Below are 22,181 nucleotides of genomic sequence, written 5' to 3'. Positions count from 1 at the left end.
AATAGTGCCTCATCTCAATGAACTCAGATGCAAAATTAACACATCATGGAATTCAAAATGATCAACTAACCACTGCATAATATAGCAGTGTAGAAAATATCAGCTTATTTGATTATCCGGAAAAAGAAACAGTGTCACAGTTTGACATTCTCATTCAGTGTAGCAATCAGAAGAAATGAGAAACAAGACTGACTGGAATTTTGTGAGTCGTTTATGCAACTTCATCATTCAGTGACTGACAGTTAAGGATAGAAGCTTTTGCAAGCATGTAAATAGAAAGATTCCTGGTAGAATGAAGAATACATTTGCTTAGAAATTAACAATAAAAGGGAAAAAGTATTAGCATCAAACTTATAACAAGGTACAATGCATATTGAGTTCCACATAACTTTCATGTAGGCCAGTCTAATATCACCAATTACACTCCTGCAGATCTTTACTATTTAAGCCAAAGCTTTCAAGAAAACAAGAAGTGAGAGTCATGGAACAAACTTTCTTAAGATTTGACATCAGCACTAAAAATAAGGTCATGTTAAAATAATATTACAAAGTCAACTTCATCCATTTTTTATTTTTAATTTGAGTAATGTGTCTTGCTGTTACCGTGACCTGTATGTATAACTTAAACCTATCAAGTCTACCATCAGCTATTTGTTTTGGGGGGCACACATCGCTTACAAAGCCCCTTTGACAAATATGATAAATGACAAATGTGAAATTCTACAATACAAATAGAGAAAAAACAGGCAAAAGAATTCCAATAGCAGGAGGAATGAAACTTTTTGAATTATAGAAAACCAGTGCCAGCATGACAGTGGTGCAAAAGATTATGAGCAATAGCATCCCTAGCCTTCATTGAGTTTACTGATCTCAAGGCAACCTCAGGCACCATCTCATCATCAACAAGCTCAATCTTCAGCTTTGGATCCAGTTCCTCTTTACGCCTTTCACAGATATTATGCAACACACAGCATGCTCCAAGAACCACTGGCAAGTCCTGTAGTTTCACCTCCGTTCTTTTCTGCAAGCAACTCCACCTCCCTTTCAATCTTGCAAATGCATCCTTAGCAACCTTTTGAATTTCCCCAATCTTCTCATTAAAAGCATGCTGAGTCCATGTCAAATGCTGCTGTGTGTAAGGGACCAAAACCCAATCCATTAAAGGGTACCCCGAACTCCCAACAACCCAAACATCCTTTAGAAGACCTCCATTAGCCCTTTGATACAAAGCAGACTTCTCCAACACCTGATCATCAGGCATAGAACCAGGCCAACCAATACACACATCAGCAAAGACCCCTTTTGGGTCAACAACACCTTGAACAGTTATGGAGTAGGATGTCTTTTGATTCCTCTCAGTGTGCCTCTTGTTAAAATAAGCTGCGACACTAATCTTTGGAGCTATAATAGGAATATGAGTAGTATACATGGACCCAACAACATTAGGTATCCCAGAAATTGATTCAAAGTCCTTTTTTACCTTCTTCAATCTATCCTCATCAGGCCATTGCAAATACTTGGGCATTAAAACATTTCTAATAGCAGAACATACTTCAAGAACCAATTTATGGCAAGTAGAAATACCTAAACCAAACCGCTTAGAGACGAGTCTAAGTGGTTCACCAGTAGCTAATCTCCAAATACAGACTGCAACTCTTTGCTTGACAGGAATGGCGTTTCGCAAAGTGGTATCCTCTTTGGCAATAAATGAATGTAGCTCATCGCATATCATGTCAAAAGTACCCTTGCTCATTCTAAACGCTTGCTTGAACTCCTCCTCAGGATAATCTGGCCGATTGCATTCATCCCACCACTCTTTGTCTCTGTCTTTCACCCATAATCGTCTATGTTGACCACCACTCCCTTGCTTTGCATCACCAATTCCCTTACTAGCGAGCCCATTAGAGGCAGCAGAAACAGCGACCGCACCAGCTATTGCCCTGGACTTTTTGCGCTTCATTCGGTCAGTTTCTTCAATTTCTGTGTAGTAATCTTGAATATTGGAATAATATTCGACCATTGTTCTAGTCTTTTTCTTATGATTTGCTTCGAGTAATTGCTTCTCCTCACATGTGGCCTTGTTTTGCTCATCTTGATCGCACTTTTCTTGCTCTTCCAGCAACATCCATGATGTGATTATACCCTTCAACTCTTTTCTCTTCTTGTTGCTAATGCTAGTATTGTTGCCTTCTTCAAAAGAATTGGTGTCCTCCCCATCGCTTTCTTGCCTATCTTTCCTTTGCCTCTTCCTGGTGGTGTTGGATTCATTCATTTGGTTGAGTGAATAGGGAAGCAAGGTATAAGAAAAAGAGTAAATTGTTCTGAGTTAGGTAGAGAGGAAGAGAGATTCATATAAGAAGAAGAGAGAGGGAAGAAGAAATAGTAAAGTCTTCTTCTTGTTGGCTTTTCAAAGAATGTGTGAGCCAAGTGTGTGAACACAACACAAATCCATTGACAATAATGGTTTATGACCTGAAATTGCTGAGCACTAATTTGGCAATTCCCCTAATTTTTATTATAAAGCGCCAATCTTTCTATCATTTCCATTAATTCCAGCTCTAACCCATTACACATTTGATCATAACACACTGAATGACAACTGGGTTTGATTCAAAATTGCAAATACAAATCAAATTTTACTCCTTTGACTATTGGGTATGGATGGTTCTTAGAAGCGACAACAATTTTGTCCGGAAAGGGTCAAATACTTTTGAGATATGATGGGCGGTAACACGTCATTGTAGATCTTACAAAATATATTTACCTGAAGGGTACATGTTCTAGTGTGAACGCGGCTTTGAAGGGTATCAAAATTTAGAGACATTTCAATAATTGTGGGACAGTGACCGGAGGCTATAAGGTTTAGAGGTTCGGTGTCCTGCCGTGGCTGGCATGGAATTCACAAGTGTTGCGGTTTGGAATTTGTCAAAGTGTAGCCGCTTATTTGTGGGCCATGTAGGCCATGTGGGGTCTTATAATTTATTGGGCCTAAACGCCGACCATGGATGGCTTGAAATAGGGATGACAATTATTGTCGGTACCGACGCAACTCATCTCACACTTGATCCATTTTGCTTAATAATATATTATATAATTTTTAAGAAAATTTTAATTTATTTTATGTATTTAAGTATCTAAATATTATAATTTTAATATATATTATTAAAATTATATTTTAAATTTATAATTTATTTTTTAATGAATTAGACATTTATATTGTATAATAATAAATTAAAATAAAAAAAAGATAATATTCGTAAAGAAACTCGTTTTGTTCTACACCTCAACGAGAAACTTTTCCTCTGACTCTAATTTTTTATGGGGCAGCGATGAGAGCAGTAATTCTTGCCTCTGATTGATCTTATTACCATTTTACTTCAAAATATAATAAGATTATTATAATTAAAAAAATTATATGATTTCATTATATTACATCTAATCTACATTCAATAATCTCTCATGAATAAGGGGGTGTTTGGTTTTAATTTTTAACAAGTTTTTTTTTTTTTTTTTTTGAAGAAAAAGAAAATTGTGAAGGCATTCTTTCATGATCAATATATTCATTCATGTTGAGTTAAAAAAGAAAAGCAAGGTATTTTGATTAGAATTTGTTATAATCAATGTTTTATTGTCGGATGTGTTTTTCTACATCGCTTGATGTGATAATGCCTTTTTTGCTTTGGAAAAATGGGTTTTGTTGAAAAAATGACATACGATATGATGGTAAATTAAAAGGAAAAAGGGGGCAACTAGAAGATTTTATTCTTTACTTGTGTTGGTTAAAAACATACACGAAATTATTAAGGTTTAGTTTAATAGTATTCAATAATTTAAATTTCATTATAAAAAAAAATTTTGAATAAATCTTTTCACATTTAAATTTTACTGAAAAAATTTACGACACGTAAAATTTTTAAAATATTCATGATATATTTAAACTCTTATAAAGTGAAATTAAGATATGAAGTCCAATAGCACTGACAATTTAAAAGATATCTTAATTTTATATGTCATGAAATATTTATAAGAGTTAATATGTATTATGAAACGTTTGAAAAATTAATGGTATCACGAAATTTTTTTAATAGAATTTTGGGGTGAACTTATATTTTTACTTAAAAAAAATTATAAATTAAAATCTTAAAATAAGTCAATGAGATATTCGAATTCAAGGTTTTCCCATTCTCTATACTTTAAAAGTAGAGTAATATCAATAAGCTTATTTCTCATTGAGATGTAATAAGCAGTTTTGAACTTTGTTAGATTTGAGGTTTCATTTTCTATTGTTACTGAGGGAAAATCGATCCACGAATACAAAAGAGTATCTATCAAATTGGTAACAGTAGTTTCCAAGGGGAATTCACAAGTGATTTGATGATATTAGATAATAGATACATAAAAAAAATTATCTATTACTTAATGGCTTCTATGGCTGTAATCTTAAGTGTAATCATGCTAACAAAACAAAAAATATAGACTTCTGGGGCCATGGTAGCACTCGACAAGTATGCTAAGAAATTCAACATTATCCACTGCTTTTGACCTTGCCACTACCGATAAGTACTGGCTCATTAAGTGAAAGCAACTCTATCCGATTAATGTATATATAATGATTTTATTTTATATATATAATAAGTTTATTATAGTTATTGATTATAGTAAATTTTATATAAATTTTATCATAATTAATGATTAAAATTAAATAGAATAAAGGTGGCCAGGCGTTTCCTGCCAGCAGTCAAAAACCAAAGGCTTAGCTTCCCACAAGAAGAAACACGTTGCAGTTGGCTGTTTGTTAGAAACAAAGTAAAATGGATAAGCCCAAGTTAAGAGATTTTTTAGGTGAAAATCACAGCCTGTGTTTCTCTGCAGTGTGAAAGCAAGAATTCCAGAAAATATGCCGCAAAACTTGAAAGAAAAAGAAAATTAAAACCACAAGGTCAGGTCTAAAATTGGAGTTGGTCAACAAACATAACGTGCGTTTGCTTTCTACACGGGTTTCAGCCCTTTAACAAGCCTTTTTAAGAGTCTAAAATATAAAGACATTGGATTCCTGTTCCCATGTTCAGATGAAGAAATGTCAATTCTCCAATATTAATTCCAAAGCAATTATTTTCAAATTTCAGAACTAAATTAGTTGGGTTGGCCAGCATCCATATATCATTCCAATCAATTTGACAAACTACAACTGATCAAGCACCTAATTTGACTCTTAAAACCTTTTTGATTATGACATATTTAGCAGAGATATTTACAATGAATGGTACCCTTACAGAAGATAAATTAGACAGATTAAAGCTGAGTCAAGGAACAGTATATGAGCACAAAACACCATAGATGATGGCAATATTCCTCTGTAAACTTCGTTTACTGGTAAAAGATGCCCTTCCAGATGAAATGAACCTAGAGTATAGGAACGGAGTATAGGTCAACAATGCACCACCAGCTTCCACAGTTTCTTGGGAATTTGGCTGGCAAGATAGGGCTATTTTTTTCTTTTCCTTTTTTCTTTTTTTTGGGTTAACACGTTTAGCAATTAAACTACATAGCAAAGACAAGGAGACCCCCCTAAAATGACTCATCAATTCCATTGTGCGTACTTTGCAGAGACGACACTAAGTGAGAGATTTGCCAGCCCATTCTCGTTCTCGCCTTTTTTGCTTGGCTTGCATTCGATTGAATTTCTCTTTCCCTTTCTCCAAAAGGGGGTCATGCACAACATAGTCATTTGGGTCATCTTTGCGAGTCATACGATCCTGTTACAATTTAAAAAGTGGAGAACTTCATAATATTGCCTACCCCTTGTCATGCATAGAAAATATTTTGGAAAAGTGTTATGCAATTTCAATTTCATGCTGTGATGATCATAATCTATGTACTGTTCTCACTCAAACTAAATTAAATCCAATTCTCTGAGGGGAACTTGTACCGCTTTTAACATCATATTTATCTGTAGTACCTTCATAAATGAACTAAATAACAAAAATTTCATTGATTGAAGGGGGAAAAACATTCGTGTGGTCTCTAAAAATTTTTCCAAGAAATGACAAAACATGTACTGGAGAAATGATATGGCAAGGAGAAGCTTACCTTGCCAGGTTCAGGTGCAAACTTTAGGCGGACAGAACTCCAGTCAGACAAATCCTCTTTATAAGCACCTCCGGTCTCACTGTTTGAGGTATCAGCCTTTGCAGAAACAGCCTTCTTAAACTTCTCAAGTTTTGCTAAAACCTAGAAGTAATGAAACCAGAATAAAAAACAAAAGATTTATATAAACACATCCCAATTTAATATAAAGATCATTATATGTGAATATACAGAGGATTCAGAGAAAACTGAAGCAGATAAAGTTTTCCCTCTATACGTCCACTTTAATTCATATTTGTTTAGGTTAATAATTAATACATATTTATTTGCTAGCTGAGTGGATAACAACTAAGAAGATGAAGGAAATGTGGCAATTTTACAAATTATAAACAATATGGATAATAGTCCTTCTATTTCAATTTTTCTTTTATTTTTCTCCCCTCCCAGCAACCAAATGAAGCATTCACTTGGCATTTAGAGAATATACTAATGTAGTATTGAAAGATGACTCAACTTAGGAATTATATTCATAATAGAATTAGGAAGTTTAGATTTCTACTATTTACGAATTCTATTATTATTTAGGAATATTTATAGAGTTCTATTAGGTTTAGTATTTCTTATATTTAGGAATTTTGTGTTGATTTGAGATTCCTAATTAGTAACTTGATTAGGATTTTCTTGTTTAAGAATTCCAAATTCTAATAATAGTAGAATTAATATTGTACTATAAATAACTATGTCTTTTAGGTATTTTATTAGAGTTCTTATGATATTATTGTTGATAATTAATAAAATTCGAAAATCTGTTTTTTCTTTTTTTCTTTTCTTTTTTTTTTGGTTCTGAAAATTTGTTTCTCTACCTTTTGTGTTCTTCTTGTTCTACATCGATTTGGTATCAGAGTTTGTTGTACATCAATTTGGTATTAGAGATTATTCTACATCATATACCTTTATGTACAATTAGTATTTGAAAAATTCATGTAAACCCCATAATTTATAAGTTTCCAAACATTTTCATTCCACTTCCTGCTTCCCAGACATAGTTTCCTTGAATGTTCCCAGACTGAGTAATAATTACCAAGGATGTATAATCCTGGCCTATGCCTCTGCATAATTTGTTAGCCTCCTCATTTCCCTATCAATTAAGATCAGATAGTCTAACAAGATGGATCACTAGGGATATTGCCTACGGCCAAATAAAATAAAAAAGAATAGATTTTAAAAAAGGCTAAGATTACCACAATCATGTAACATACCTCATCCTCACGTCCTTGAATTCTGCGCTTCTTCTGTTTTTGCAATAGTCTTCCTTGTTCAGCTTCACTGAATAACTGTAAATCTACATCTGCCTTAGCCATGCGTTCAGCTCTGGCTTCAGATCCTATTCCCTTTTTCTTCAGTGACAGCTTTTCCACCCTTGGGTGGTCATCATCAATGCTTTCAGCAGTAGACCTGGCAAGAATAAAACAGGTCTATTAAGCACAGAATGGTTATTTCATTCAGTTGCACATGGTTCAACCTTGGGCTCAGACTGAAAATCCAAGAAATATTTTAAGTGGTATAATAGGAAAAAGGCCATCAACAAGACCAGACAATGATGCTCTTGATCCCAAAGAATAAACATAATAAAGATAACAAGCAACGATATTAGGTATAAAAGTAATTCTGTAGCACAGCAGAAAATGAAGCCTTGCACAAAGAGGGAAAAGTATTATTAACATTTTAAAAAAGTAATGCTTCTTCGTTCAAGAAGATAGAAACTCATACATAAATCTTTCTCTGAATTAAGTGCAAAAAAAAAGATGAATGTTTCCCCTTTGATTGCAAATTTACAATTCCATCACTTCATTATTTGAGAAACTTTTAACAAGAATTTCATTTTTGAGTGTTTTATGGTATCTGTTGCTGTGCATCAATTTGTTTATGACACTTTCCGACCAAACACTGCAGAACTTATCTCTTTTTGTACAACAAGAAAAAGTAACTAAGAGTTTGCTGCAATGAGACAATGCCTAAGCAATGGTCTTTCTGTTTTTCAACAAGATACTAAAATTTTCTGCAATGAGAAAATGCCTAAGCAATGGTCTTTCTGTTTTTCAACAAGACACTAAAATTTTCTCATATGATTTAATTCACGTACAAAAGTAATGAACGAGTTAGCCATGAAATTTACAGTTACTTTCTGAATGTGCTTCATGTTTTATGTTCAAAATTCATTGACTGCTTGAAAGTGATCTGTGGTATGCCATTAAAATTCAAAGCATTGCTCCATCTTCTTGACAGTGCAAGGTGTCATTTATTTCTTTTGATTAATGAGTCCATTGTGATATATTTGTGGAGTGCTAGTTCTCCACCTAAGTGTTGAGAAATGGAATCTGTTTAGCAATCACAAACTCCTGCAAGCAAGTTATATATTATTTCCTACACAAAATGTGCCCAGAAAATGACATTTTACCTCAAAGACAACAATGAACCACCTTCCCCCCCAACCTTCCCCCCCCCCCCCAAAAAAAGTCATCTTACCTGGGCACAGAAATTTGATGATCTTTTGGGCTAGTGCTCCCTGCACACAAAAATAAATTCAACAGATATGCATTAATAACAAAGGCAATCATTGTTCAAAGGTATTAATAAAAAATGAAAGGACATATAGAGGAGATGAGATAAATGCCAAAATGGCCAAACACATAAACATGATATCCAAAACCCAAGCTATTTTAAAGTAATGATGAGCACATATTAGGATGTGGCTCAAATTTGAAGAGCAAAAGTTGAAAAATATTACAAAAAACTAAACCACTTTCATGAGTTAGCACCAAAATTCTGAAAAGGATATTGGCTTCGAAACATATTTGGAATATCTAGTGAAGAATAATTCCAGGAGTGACAATCCTCCTTTGAGACTGTTAATGTCCCACATCGATTTGGGATAGGGGTAATGTGCCCTTATAAAGCCTTGAGCACTCTATCCCCCTTGAGCTAGCTTTTGGGGGGAGTTAGACTTGGCCCATTTTCTTAAGATAGTATCAGAGCCTTCCCAACCAATATTGAGCCTCCCATAAGTGTTTCATGCTCTAGATGTTCAGTCTTAGGCGTGAGAGGGGTGTTAATATCCCACGTCGGTTTGAGATAAGAGGTAATGTGCCTTTATAAAGCCTTAAGCACTCCTTCCCTCTTGAGCTAGCTTTTGAGGGTGATTTAGGCCCAGCCAATTTTCTTAAGAAAGACAACTTTTGCTCAGAAAACTGAAATAGCATTAATGTATACAAAACTTATTATGTGCAAAAACCAAGTGTCATATTAGTTGGTGTCATCCAATTTACAAATTATTCATTCACAAATTTCTAAAACTTGGCAAGGGATCTGTGAGCTCAGCATTCTTCCGATGTATCTGTGCGCATAAGTATGCATGCTCATGTGCCTCAAGCAACCATTCATTTAGAGTTTCATAAGGAGAAATGACTTTCAAAATGAATTCATCAATATATCAGGACATATTCACTTAGCAAGATCTTCCCTGCCTCATTTTACATATCATAGTTGCTGTCTAATTATTTCAGCAAAAGGGGAATTCAAAATCTTTAGAGAGAGGGAGCAGATGTAACTCAAGTTTTGTACTGTCAGCAGAACATGTAATGAAATCAGAAGAAAAGAGAAGATCCATGCTGATTCATCATCGTAGAAAATTTTACTAAAGTGAAAAGCTTGCGAAGATAAATTACAGTACCATTTTTCTTTTGCTTAGATGAGAGACCTCCCAGGTCCATTCTTTTTCTAAGTATTTGTTGGCGCATTCGTGCATCAAAGTTGACCTCATCATCATCATCATCACTATTAGAAAATTCGGCATCTAAATCTTTCTGTGATACATCCTTCTTTGAGCTTAATGCTTCTCTTACAGATAACTGCAGATCCCTTGTTGCTTTGGCTTCAGATGAATTCTGCATTGAAGTAGTCTTAAGGACATGTACTGTAGATCATTGAATACATCTCAAATAAAAAATGACAGCATTTGCATTTGCATAATATCTGACTTGCCAATCAATCTCTGAGGATAATATCAATTCTAAGAGTATAATCACCGAGTACAGTCCATTTACCAAGCAAAAGAGACAGCTTGAACTCTAGACCTATATATTTCATTGTGCCTGCAATCTATATGACACTTCTCCTGCTGAAAATTCAACATGTTTGATACTCAAGGGCATGAAATGCCCACCCATGTTTGATGAGAAAAAGGGAAAATAAAAGGCTATTAACCTGTTCTAGGCTGACACAAACAAAAACCGTATGCGAATCCACCTTAATTTACGCCAAAAGTGTTTAGGATTATGAGGGTGTTACACATTGAAGAAAAGGCTTAAGCATAATTAGTGGTCTCACATTTGTTTCCTTCTTTAAAGACATTATGACTATTGCAATTAATCTTAAAAAATGGAAATATATGCAGACATGAATTCATGAACGTTGGTCTTGATTATTAGCAGTTTTTGTTCCCCATAATTTTGGGTCATATCCTAGTTCTCTATGATTATAATTATACAAAGGTGAAATACTAAATATTGGACATTATCAATTTTATCAATTTTACACTCACAGCCTAGTATGACCATAAAAAGTTTTAGACACTAAGAATACTGAACCATCACCAATTCTTCACTTGGATGTTGTCCCTTCAGGAGACGAGGATCATCCAATACATCATGACTACTCCTGATTTTTTGTTTTACAGCTGCTAATTCCTTCTCCTCTTCTTCAGCCTCCTCTCCAAACGAAAGTAAGTTCAACTTTCTGCAATGCGCAGATACAGCACACCTTAAATAATAACACTGATGGCAATAAATGTTTTTCCATTTCCAAAATAAGACATTACATGAGCTCACAAAGGGTGGAGGAACTTACTTCACGGGTTTCTTCTTTGAATCTTTATTTTCGATATCAGTTGCAGATTGTGTTAAAGGCTTGGAGGGCGCCCTAGGGACAATATCTTCAAAAGGGTTCCATAATACCTAAAAGACAGATTTGAAGAATAAGTCAAGGTGGTTAAACTCCCTCAAAACTTCTTAGTGAAAACAATATTATCAGGACTATGACAAATCATACAAATTGATACCAAAAATATGAAAATAAAAGATAGAAGACAGACTAAATAACAGATGCATGAAAATCCATGGTGAACAAGATCATAACTCTATAACATCTAGATAATGTTGTATATAAGTCTATGGTGCTCAAAAACATTAACAACTATACAACTTGCAAGCATTTGCAGGATCATTGATCTCAAATGCCATAAGCATCAAAGCTTTAACGGCACTAGATATTGCTATGCATCTGCATCAGAGAAAGACGTACATTTCAAAACACAGAGAAAAGCATACCTCAACTGATTTGATTTTTGGGGATGGATCTAATGGCCAATCATTTTTATCAGTTTCAACCTCACCAATGGCTAAAAGATTATATATTGAATCTCCAGTCACCTAAAGAAAGAAAAAGAAAAAAAAAAGTTCCATTGACAATCTAGATGAATGAGAAAAAAGTTCAAAATAAAAATCACCATTATGTTCCTAAAAATGGTACTCTTTTGATCAAGCCAAATGAATGAGGAAAAAAAAATTTCAAAATCAAAATGACCATTACCTTTCCAAAAATGGTACTCTTTCGATCAAGCCAATCACACTTATCCAAGGAAATAAAGAATTGACTCCCATTAGAATGTGGTGTACCAGCATTTGCACACGCAACAATCCCCCTGTGGTTGAATCTTAGACGTGAATGGAACTCATCAGGAAAAACACTTCCATATATACTTTCACCACCTGCAGATATCAATAAGCACCAATGTGAATTAAGCATTACAAGAAATGTTAAACTCCTGGCAATTTGCATCCAGAAGATATGATCTGGATTATGGATTGACAGCAATTTGTAAGTTCAAAACAAGTATACCAAAATGCAAACACCCAAATTCAGAGAATCAAAAAATCTTAGTCATACAAATTTTAGATAATTTTGCTACTATAATCTACAAATTTTCAGATTTGAATATTTTTTTATAGCACTGGAGTGGTTAAACAACATTTTGAAGTAAAATTCAATTATTATACTTGTAATATTAGTTTTTGTGGTTATTTTTATCCATTATTGTATTTTGCTTGTATTTTATCATGCATGTAACATGCAATCCAAAAAAGCATTTTATATTCTAGATAAACATATATTGCTCCCCTTAAGCAACCCACCATATCACCTTAACATATATTGCTCAACCCACCATATCACCTTAACATATATTGCTCCCCTTAAGCAACCCACCACATCACCTTTCTAGACAAGGGCATTTTGTGTTTACCGTTATCCAGATAAACTTGGGATTACAGCGGCGCTGGGAATATTAGGAGAGGATAATGCCAGAGAACTGGAAGTTCCAAGAAGGTTTTTTTTTTTTTTCCCCTTAAAAAAATACTGTTTGATTGCTGAAGATTGGTAACATTCCAATACTCATGAGCCAAAAACTAGTAGGATTCAATTTAAAATTCCATAATTTGTGAATTACGAAGTGAATTTCATCTCTCTCAAAAAGTAACCACAGTTCAAGAGGAGCAAACGCACCAGTATCAAATCCAATAACCTGTAATTAAATTTCAATTGCAATAAAGAAATGACCAAAATGAGAAAATTAAAACCGGTAATCAGCACCGAAACTCAATCAGTAGAGAAAAATCACAGCTTCTACAACACAAGTACGCTAAAAAATACAACAACCCCAACTTAGTTGAGGTTGGCCAGCTCAAGTCCATATATGCCATGTAGAAATCCCATCCTTACAATGTGGGACACAAGTCTCCTTGCAATGAGACCGTAACATTCCACCATACTCAGCAGCCACGGCGTCCACGCAGGCTGGCTGCTATTCCAACGTCACCACCTGCGCCGCACTAATTGCAACCCGGAGGCATAGTGGACGGCTCTATAACCATTAAGCGGAACTTAGGAGAACCACACCCCAGTTGAGGTTGGAGAGCCCAACCACATATTGAAATCCCATACTTACAATTCATATCAGTCAAAGCAAAACAGAAAAATCATCAATCAAAATTCCAAAAAGACAATTAAAAGAAGTAAAAATTGTATGCAAAAGTGGGAGTACCGGTGCCACTGCCGGTGGGGTCACCGCCCTGGATGAGGAAGCCCTTGATAATACGGTGAAAGATGGTGTTCTCGTAATACCCTTCCAGGCAGAGCTGGACAAAGTTCCTGACGGCCTTTGGGGCCTCTTTAGGCCAGAGTTCGATGTCCAGTGGCCCGTACGTCGTGTTTAGAATCACCTTGCCCTTCGTCGGCGGCTCGAGCACATACACCGACGACATTATCCACCACCACCAGATACACTTACAGAAGCTCTAGGGTCTTCGCAAGTTCTATTTGACCCGTTTGGTTCAAATGAAGTAGAGGGTATGGAATTGGGGAAATTCGACCGGTCCACTGTATACCCAACATAAATCATGAATTGTTGTGGAGTTTGATGTGTGAAGTATATGAAATTCACATAATCTTAGTTTTAAATTTATAATAAATTACATCTAAATTAAGATTGAATTCTGGTTTTCTTTAACCAAGATTGAATTCTAATTAAATTTATTTGTGAATAAATTCTTAAAATATAAAATTTCATTAAATTTTATATTATTAATTTTTATTATAGAGTTCATTTATTATTATTTTTTAAAATAATTTTATAATAAAAGAAATTACTTAGATATTATATTGGATAAATTTTATTTTTATTTTATAATTTAAACTTAAGTTGTTTTTATTTTTAAAATATTCTTTATAAGTTTTTTAAGCAATAAGTTTATTTTAATTAAACATAAATTACATTTAATTTTTAATTTTTAAACATTTATTTTAAAAATTAAGAGAGAGTGAGGAAAGAAAGAGAGAAAGAGAGACCAAAGAGAAAGAGAAAGGTAAGAGAGAGGGAGAAAAGAGAGAGGAGGGAAAAAAAAAAAAAGGAAGGGTGGGGGGTGTGTGTGTGAGGATGAATAGATATTTTAATTAAAAAAAATACTCTTAATTTCGTAGAATTCATTTGAAATTCTATTTCTTTTTAATATAATTCTAACTACTTAATTAATCTAATGAAGACAAGTGTCCTTATATACAGTGCCCATACTTCGCGATCATTATGCAACCTTTGAAAAAATCACTGTCGTCTAATATGACCCCCACAGACTTGCTTGACCTCTAATAGATCGAAAGAGGTTGAGGCAAATGCCTTGATCAACTTGAATAGCTCAAACACTTTGAACATTCACTAGATTAAATACGATCTCATTAATGCCACCGAAAAGTCTACGAATAATGAATCAATGCCCTAAAACCTAAGGTGTTGGTATTATACTCATTGTATCGCGCTAAGCTAGCTAAAAGAATATGTATGACTGCCTGTATTTAATACACCAAAAACTTAGCCCTATAACATATTCCTTACTTGATTCACTTTGACACCTTCCAAGCATCATCACTTAGGAGTATGTAGACTAGACAAAACTAGTCTACTAATAGGATTATACTCCTAGAGGCAGAGACCTACCTCACCTAAAATAGTCATCTCCTATTACAATCACTTGGCCTATTTTTATTGGAGGACAAATGGTATATAAATTGTGAGTTCGAGGCAAGTAGGATTTTGAACCATAACTTCCAGTTCATTTACTACCCACATTTTCTCTGTCCATTACCTATATTAACTTAACAATCAGAGTGCTAGTAGGAGAAGACCCCTCATGGTTCTCTAACCTTGTTTGCTCTGTAGGTTGTTCAAAGATTCTAGGAAGGTCATGGAGTCTCGTAAGAGGTCGGTGCGACTGCTAAAAAAGTTGTTTACCTTTAGCAATCATAGCACTCGCATTTGTACACATGGCATCATCTAAGCCATCCCCTATTCTACCGAACATCACTTTTGATAGAATTTGAGTTTAGTTATAAGTAATTCTATTCTTATACACATGGCATCATCTAAGCCATCCCCGATTCAACCAAACATCACTTTTGATAGAATTTGAGTTTAGTTATAAGTAATCTTATAAAATTTAATATCTAAAATTGAAGTCTAAATTTTATTTTTCAAAGCAAATATATAAAATATGAAATTCAATGGAATTCTGAATCAATTGAATCAAGTATAAGCTTGGGCAAAGTTAAACACAATAGTCTCCCTTCACTTTGGCATTGTCAAAACTCTAGCTTCCCCTTCCGCTCGGCAGATCAAATAAACACAACTCTCTCAAAGCTTTTTGCAACCAAATCCAACTCTCTCAAACTCTAACCTATACCATGTTTGGTTCAAATGAACTACAGATGTATAATTTATTTAGAGTGAATTCTAATTAGAATTCATTTGGGAATAAATTTTTATGTTTAGTATGATACAACTTAAAATATGAAATTCAATTGAAGTCTTTATAATTCACTTTGTTTTTTTTTTTTAATAATTGAAATTCACTTACACTTAACTTTCAAAATATACTTAATAACCAAAAATAAAAAAAAAATCTTTATTTCTTAAACATTATTTTTAGATAAAATTTATTATTATTAAGAATTAATTTAAATTTTCTAGTTTATTAATATAACAAGTTTCTTTCAAAGGAATAAGTTTATTTAAATTATATTTAATAGTTATTGATGATTTACGTGGTGAAATGACATAGTTATAGTTATGACAATGATTATTGAGGATTTGTTGGTCAACATATTACTATTTATGTGTGGTTGAAGGTTCTATTTATATGAGAGATTCTGTCGGATTTTTAATAGAAAACTTCAATCATAAATGGGAAATTAAATCACAAGTTCTTGAACATAATAGTAATATCATTAGATGAAGAATATTATTAAGGATGATGAACAACAAATGATTAATTGGATGATAAGTATGGATGTGTGAGACAATCTCTCTTTCAAAGCAACATGAATGAATAAGAGTTAGCATTTAATAAACAAATGATGAAGATTAAATGAAGGTAAAATGAATATAATTTGGAATTATGGTTTGGGAATTATGGATTTCATATTTTTATACTCCTTTCAAACATGTATAATGGTAGAAATTTTAAAATACCACCGTTGCTGATGCTACTAAAAATAGTACTAAAAGGCGAGTAATGGATAACCGAGTAATAAGCAATGAGGTCTAGACTGAGTTTGAGCTACTCATAGTAGCTCAGACATTCACTTCCACATTTGGTTAAAAGTCAGTTGCCCAACTATATTTTCTGATACTCAGATCACCTAAAAGGCCAGCTTGAGTTTGAACTACTCATAATAGCTCAGACATTCACTTCCACATTTGCTTAAAAGTCACTTGCCCAACACATTTTCCAATACTCGGATCACCTAAAAAGATGTGGACTCTGAGATAATAATTACAGTAACAGTCCCAATACTCATAGGACTCTCAGACAAAGTGGACTCCCAACCCTAATCAATCACAAACTCCTAATTCTAATCGGAATCTACAACAAAGCCTACATAAAGTCGCAAGTCCAGTTCCTATTACTGACTTAAGCATCAAAGCGGTGGTTAACTAACCCAATGGGTTTTTCCATTGTTATTTTACAGATCCAACACCCAGATCCATCATTTTATACCAGCAGAAGAGGAGAACAACATCAATGGCACTGTCTGTGAGAATGACACAAAAAAAAGGTTTTGTCTTTTCCTCATATTATTTATATTTTGAACATAGAACAAGGGAAGAAATCAAGCAGGTGGATAGTTTGTGATTTGTGACAATCTACCAAAAAAATTTTACCACTGTTGTTCAATAATTCCTTCAAAGTATTTGAGAAAATCTCTAAATGATACAATGCCTACTAAAGAGCCAATAGTTGCAAAGAACTCAAGGCATTTATTCACTTGTAAAGAGCCTAAGGCATAAGTCTGCCCTAAAAGGCGTCGATAAGCCTACCATGGCACACATCCACTTAAATAGGCATTGACAAGCCATTCAAGGCATAATTCTACCTAAAGAGGCATTGACAAGCCACTCTTTAAGGCGATAGTATACTAATGAAAATGTTTAAGATAATGGTTCTCCCAAAAATCTCAAAAAGTTTAATCACATGGCCAGAGTTTTGTCATACAATACATCATTTGACATCGAACCTAAAGATTTATACTTGAAGGAGGGAACTATTGATACAATAGTACTCTAAAAATATAAACATTATCCACTAGGGATAAGCATCCCTATTTATCTAAATCCCAAATTCTACTCTAATTGGACTTCTTTTAAGATAGGAAACTACTATAATCACACTTCTCATCCAAATAGGAGTCTACTTGATACCTATATAAAGGGGTTCAAGCCTTTATAGTCAGGTACGCTATTCTCTCTAGTTAATTATTCTCAATCTCAGTTCCAATTACTGACATAAGCATCGAAGAGGTTGCCCCACCTGGTGTTTTCTCTCTTGTTTTACAGGTATAGACTCGCAAAAAAAAAAAAAAAAAAAAAAAAAATCCAAGAACAACATCAATTGCATGTGCAATGTTTTATTATAATTATTGATTAGAATGGATCCCATATAATTCTCATCATAATTAGCAGTCAAAAGCTATCTATTGTACATAAATTGGTTGAGTAGAATAATTTCTTATATGATGGATGTTTATTTAGGTTAACGAAAGAGGTTGTCCAAGTCAAGCAGGTTTAACCGAGTTGAAAGGTTTACATGAAAACCAACTAGGTCAGTAGATTTTTTCTATTCTATTTCTTATGTGGTTTAATTATATAATTAGCCCAGTTTTTAATTTGGTTCACTAGTTCTTCAGGCTAATCCGTCAAGTTGGTCTAGTTTTTATAACACTAATATATATATAATTTAACTTAACTACACTTGAGAAAATGGAAATCTTTGGAGTAGTCAAATTGAATGCCAACAATGAATGATGAAGAAGGGAAACAAATACAAAATGTAGTGGCAACTTTGATTTATGTTATCTCATTGCATTTCATAGGAGATCTGTCTTACCTTAAAGACAAAAATGTTGAGCTTCCCTCAAAAGGAATCGTAAAAAACCCAAAGCAGCAAAGAAAGTTTTAAATCTTCAAAGAATTCTGAATGTGTTGTATCTGACTCAAAGGACTCCATTAGAAGAGCTTATATTCTACTCCAAACTTTCTCTTCTAATTGGATTTCATTGAGTTTCTTGTTTAATTTGCATACTTGAAAATGTGACCCTTCATTATATATATGTCGACACCATATTTTGGCCGATCCTCAAAATTAATAAAACTTTGAAACCGACCTCCAGTACTAAGTCTCCCTGTGACAGCTAATCACATTTCCGATCCCTCTTTGATAGACAGTCACATTTCCGATCTCTCCTCAAAGAATTGAATCAATCCTAAGTCCTCACATCAGTCAAAGCCTTACCAGTCTATTAAATCGCTCACCGATCTCTCAGACCCGTAGTCGAATCTCCGGACCAGTCAATTATATTCCTGATCTCTGTTAATAAACGAAATGAACTGACACTAGATCTTCTCTTACCAGTTTTATTGCCGATCTCCCTTTCAAAAGTTTAAGAGCTAAGGTTCCATACCGGTTTAATGATGACCCCGATCCTAAGTGTTTAAGCCGATTTTGACCAAGTCCCGTTTACCGATCTCATGCTCATTATGTTTTCCGATCTCTCACACTTAGGTTAATAATCATTTTCAGTTATTTCAACATACTTAGACAATCAAGTGTTTAATAATTTAGAAATTTTTCGATCATAACCATTCATCGAACAAAAAAGGGCATTCCACTTCATTTCATTGCAAAAATTTATACAAGTCATTCGGTTGAGGGATCACCCCCAGCCTGATCTACATTTTGCTCATTTTCTCTCTCATCCTCGGCCTCCTCTTCGCTTTCCTCCTCACCTCCGGGAGCCAGGTCGGCCATCCAAGAGAAGTCCTCCTCTGGGTAACGCTTCTGGAGCTCGGCCAAGAGATCCTTGTGAGCGTTCACATAAGCACCGGCTATTCCTGTCACCATCTCTTCATCTTTTGCCTTAAGCTCCTCAAAGAAGGTGAGCGACTGAGCAGCCGTTGGCTGAGCGCTGGACTTCTAAGAGCATGATCCCTTTCAGCCAGAACACGAGTCTGTTCGGCCAGCTTATCCTCATAGTACTTCATGCGCCCCTCAATTTGAGATATATAATCCTGAGCGGATGAGAGTTGGGATTGGAGGGATGCCACTTCTTGACTCTTCTTCTCGACCTCCTTACCCAGGCGGTGCGCCTTTTCCCGGACTATGTGCTGGTTCACCAGACACTCTACATTCAGACTCATGGATCGGGTTAGGATGTCGTCAAGATTGTCCGGAGACAGTCTGTCCCGATCCTCCCAAAGGCAGATGGAAGACCCCAAGACTTTGGCAAAATCGAGTTCTCCCGAACAGTCCGGTTGTTCTCCAGGGAAGCAATCAGCACTTGAGCGCCACGAGAAGGGGGCCTCGTAGGAGGTCGAGAACGACCCCCTTCTGTGCTTGGAACAACTGGAGGAGGTGGAGGCGGCTCTTCTTGTTGAGGAGGAGATCGGACAGCTTCTGTGATCGGCGGTCCCGAAGGTCGGGGCGGGCCTCCTTGCGTCTCCCCAGGTTCATGACCGGGTGTTTGAAGCAGTGCCGAACGCTTCATCTCTTTCACCTTCCGGGAAATCTCTCTTTCTTTCTTCCGCTTCCTGGAACCTTCACCACCCGCCATACCTGCATAAAGAAGAGGTCAGTGAGATCGCTAAGGTCCTGAGATCTGAGATGTAGAAAATACCAATGCCGAAGTCAGAGAGCAGAAGTTCGCGATCTTGGCCGGTGATCAGCTGTATGGTCCAATGGTGTAGCTCGGCAGTCACCGCATCTAAACAGGAGAACTTCTGAGTGGCCGCCTGATTCTTCAGTTCCATCACTATTAGGCTTTCCTCCTTGTTCAGGGTAATACGCTTCGGAATCAAGGGCCCCTGGTGCCACCAACACGGAAGTCCTCAAAGCAGGTCGGATTTTTGCTCCTCAGAATGAAGAAGCGGTTCTTCCAATTCTTAAGGGAGGAAGGCAGATCGGTAAAGAGCCCACAATGAGGCTTCGCCTGAAAAAACCAGTGCTCATCGTCCTTTCGGCGAGTTAGCCTGTGCAGTTCGGCGAACACCTTAGCCGTAGGACTGATTCCCTTAGCTCGGCACAGGCCTCGGAAGGCTACGAAGATCCGCTACCAGTTAGGGTGAATTTGGGCAATGCACACTCGGTGAAATTTTAGGACCTCCTTGAAGAAGTCGTCCAGGGGAAACCGAAGACCGGCCTTTAACTGTTCCTCGTATACCATAACCATGTCATTCTCTTCAAAGAAGTGATCGGCTCGATGATCGCCGTGACACCGGATAAGTTCGTACGAATCAGGACGAATATTGTACTCCTGGCTGAACGATTGCAGATCGGATTCTTACAAGATCGATGGCAGCTCGTCCATAGGAAGATTCTCCCTCCCTGAAGAAGGTGCATGACTTGATGGTGCGATCCGCCCCCGAGCTGGAACGGAGACCCTAGGAGGTTCTGGTAGTGCGCTCGGCCCGACCACCTCTTCTTCATCAGACGACCACGAGAACTGAATGGAAGGAGGGCTCGTCGCTCTCTGACCTTCGGCGCCGCTCATTTTCAAAGGAAATAAAGAATTTAAACTAAAAAGAAGATCAAAGCCCTTACCGGAGTCTGATCGGCGTCGGAAGAACTTGAGAAAACGAGAGAACTTTGAAGTTATGAGCAAGAGACTGAAAATGACATACAGGAGCAAATGGCTAACCCTTTACCCCTATTTATACTCGTCCGAGCATTTAATGCTCACGATGTCCCAGGCAATGCATCGGTAACGGATTCACACTGCTCGACACGTCTCTCGAACACTCCAAATTCCATAAAGAGAACGGCTAATTAGAGATCGGCATATTAAGATAAATGTTTCGAATTGCGGATCAGTTAAGGGTTGTTCAGTTAGGAACCAGATTGGATAAACACATCAGAGATCGGAAAATAATCAATGCAATAATAATAAGATGATAATTGACTTTTATTTCCAAAAGATCGGATTACATCATTTGGGCGATCTCTAGGGATCGGAATAATAGAGATCGGAAGATGGGAGATCAGCATGAGAGATCGGAATAGGAGCGTGGGAGGGATCGGAAGGCAAAAAGAATAAGACAAATCCCAAATAACCGCCGTCGTAATCGAGCCGAGGTAGTTAAAGCGTGGCAGACGAGATCTCCACCGCACGCCTAAGAATCGCCCGCAATGCTGACAGGTGCCAGGGTATGTCATGACAGTCCTGTACATCCCAATCTCCACCGTTGATCCAACTTGTAAGGACGAGCTCAGAGCCCTTGGATCAAAGAAGAAGATGACAAAACCAGCGCCTTTCACTCCTAGCCCTCAGATCCCCCCGGACAAGAGAATTTGGGATCGTCAGATTAGAAGAAGAAAATGACAAATTTTCTAAAGAGGATCTCAGCCGTCCGTTCTGATCCTCTTTAATTCCTGAACCTCAGATCATGTCCTTCGAAATCCTGACCCTCCATCTCCCTCAAAATAGATCCTGACCCTTCATGGGGAGTATCCGGTTCCTATAAATACCTGCATGAAAACTGTTCAAGGGGGACGAAAAAAAGAAAGAGGCAGTGGCTATAGTGGAATAACTCTGAAACTTAATTCGGTTTGTTACTCTGCTTTTTTTTTTTTGAGTTTTCGTAGGAAGAAACTTTTGAAACTAGTTTTCTGAAGTGTTTTCTTGCAAAAGGGATTCTTGAATACTGAAATTTTTCATTTTCAGTTCGTTCATTATCCTGTGGCACTCCCACTTTCTGTCTTTGTTATCCTCTATTTCCATTCATATTGTCTAAGCTCAACTCCACTCAAGCTTGGTTATTTTGACCTGTTAACAAAGAATACTTCATTTCAAGGCAAACCATAGTCCTCCGGCTGCCAACCTGCAATCTTGCTACTTTTTGCCATTCTGTAGTTAGTTCAATAGACTCGACTCCCTACAGG

At 36.0% G+C, this 22,181-nt stretch overlaps 2 protein-coding genes across 2 annotated transcripts; both read right to left on the bottom strand.

Annotated features, from left to right (window-relative positions):
* Positions 1-543: 543 nt before the first annotated feature.
* LOC110643957 (protein ALP1-like) lies at positions 544-2,602 on the bottom strand. Its single transcript, XM_021796494.2, has one exon. It carries the CDS (start codon positions 2,270-2,272, stop codon positions 788-790), a length of 1,485 nt encoding a protein of 494 aa, XP_021652186.2. The 5' UTR covers positions 2,273-2,602; the 3' UTR covers positions 544-787.
* A 2,716-nt stretch (positions 2,603-5,318) lies between these two features.
* On the bottom strand, positions 5,319-13,591 carry LOC110643956 (peptidyl-prolyl cis-trans isomerase CYP57). Its single transcript, XM_021796493.2, has 10 exons — positions 13,244-13,591; positions 11,734-11,912; positions 11,472-11,573; positions 10,993-11,099; positions 10,740-10,881; positions 9,818-10,031; positions 8,614-8,653; positions 7,347-7,542; positions 6,091-6,231; positions 5,319-5,756 (listed from the first exon to the last, which is right to left on the bottom strand). Exons 1-10 carry the CDS (start codon positions 13,461-13,463, stop codon positions 5,616-5,618), a joined length of 1,482 nt encoding a protein of 493 aa, XP_021652185.1. The 5' UTR covers positions 13,464-13,591; the 3' UTR covers positions 5,319-5,615.
* Between the last annotated feature and the right edge of the window lie 8,590 nt (positions 13,592-22,181).

Source organism: Hevea brasiliensis, chromosome 4 (assembly GCF_030052815.1).
Source record: "Hevea brasiliensis isolate MT/VB/25A 57/8 chromosome 4, ASM3005281v1, whole genome shotgun sequence".
In the NCBI taxonomy this organism is placed as follows: Eukaryota; Viridiplantae; Streptophyta; class Magnoliopsida; order Malpighiales; family Euphorbiaceae; genus Hevea; species Hevea brasiliensis.
The sequence above is the reverse complement of the archived record's forward strand: the minus strand, read 5'-3'. Positions and strand labels throughout refer to the sequence as shown.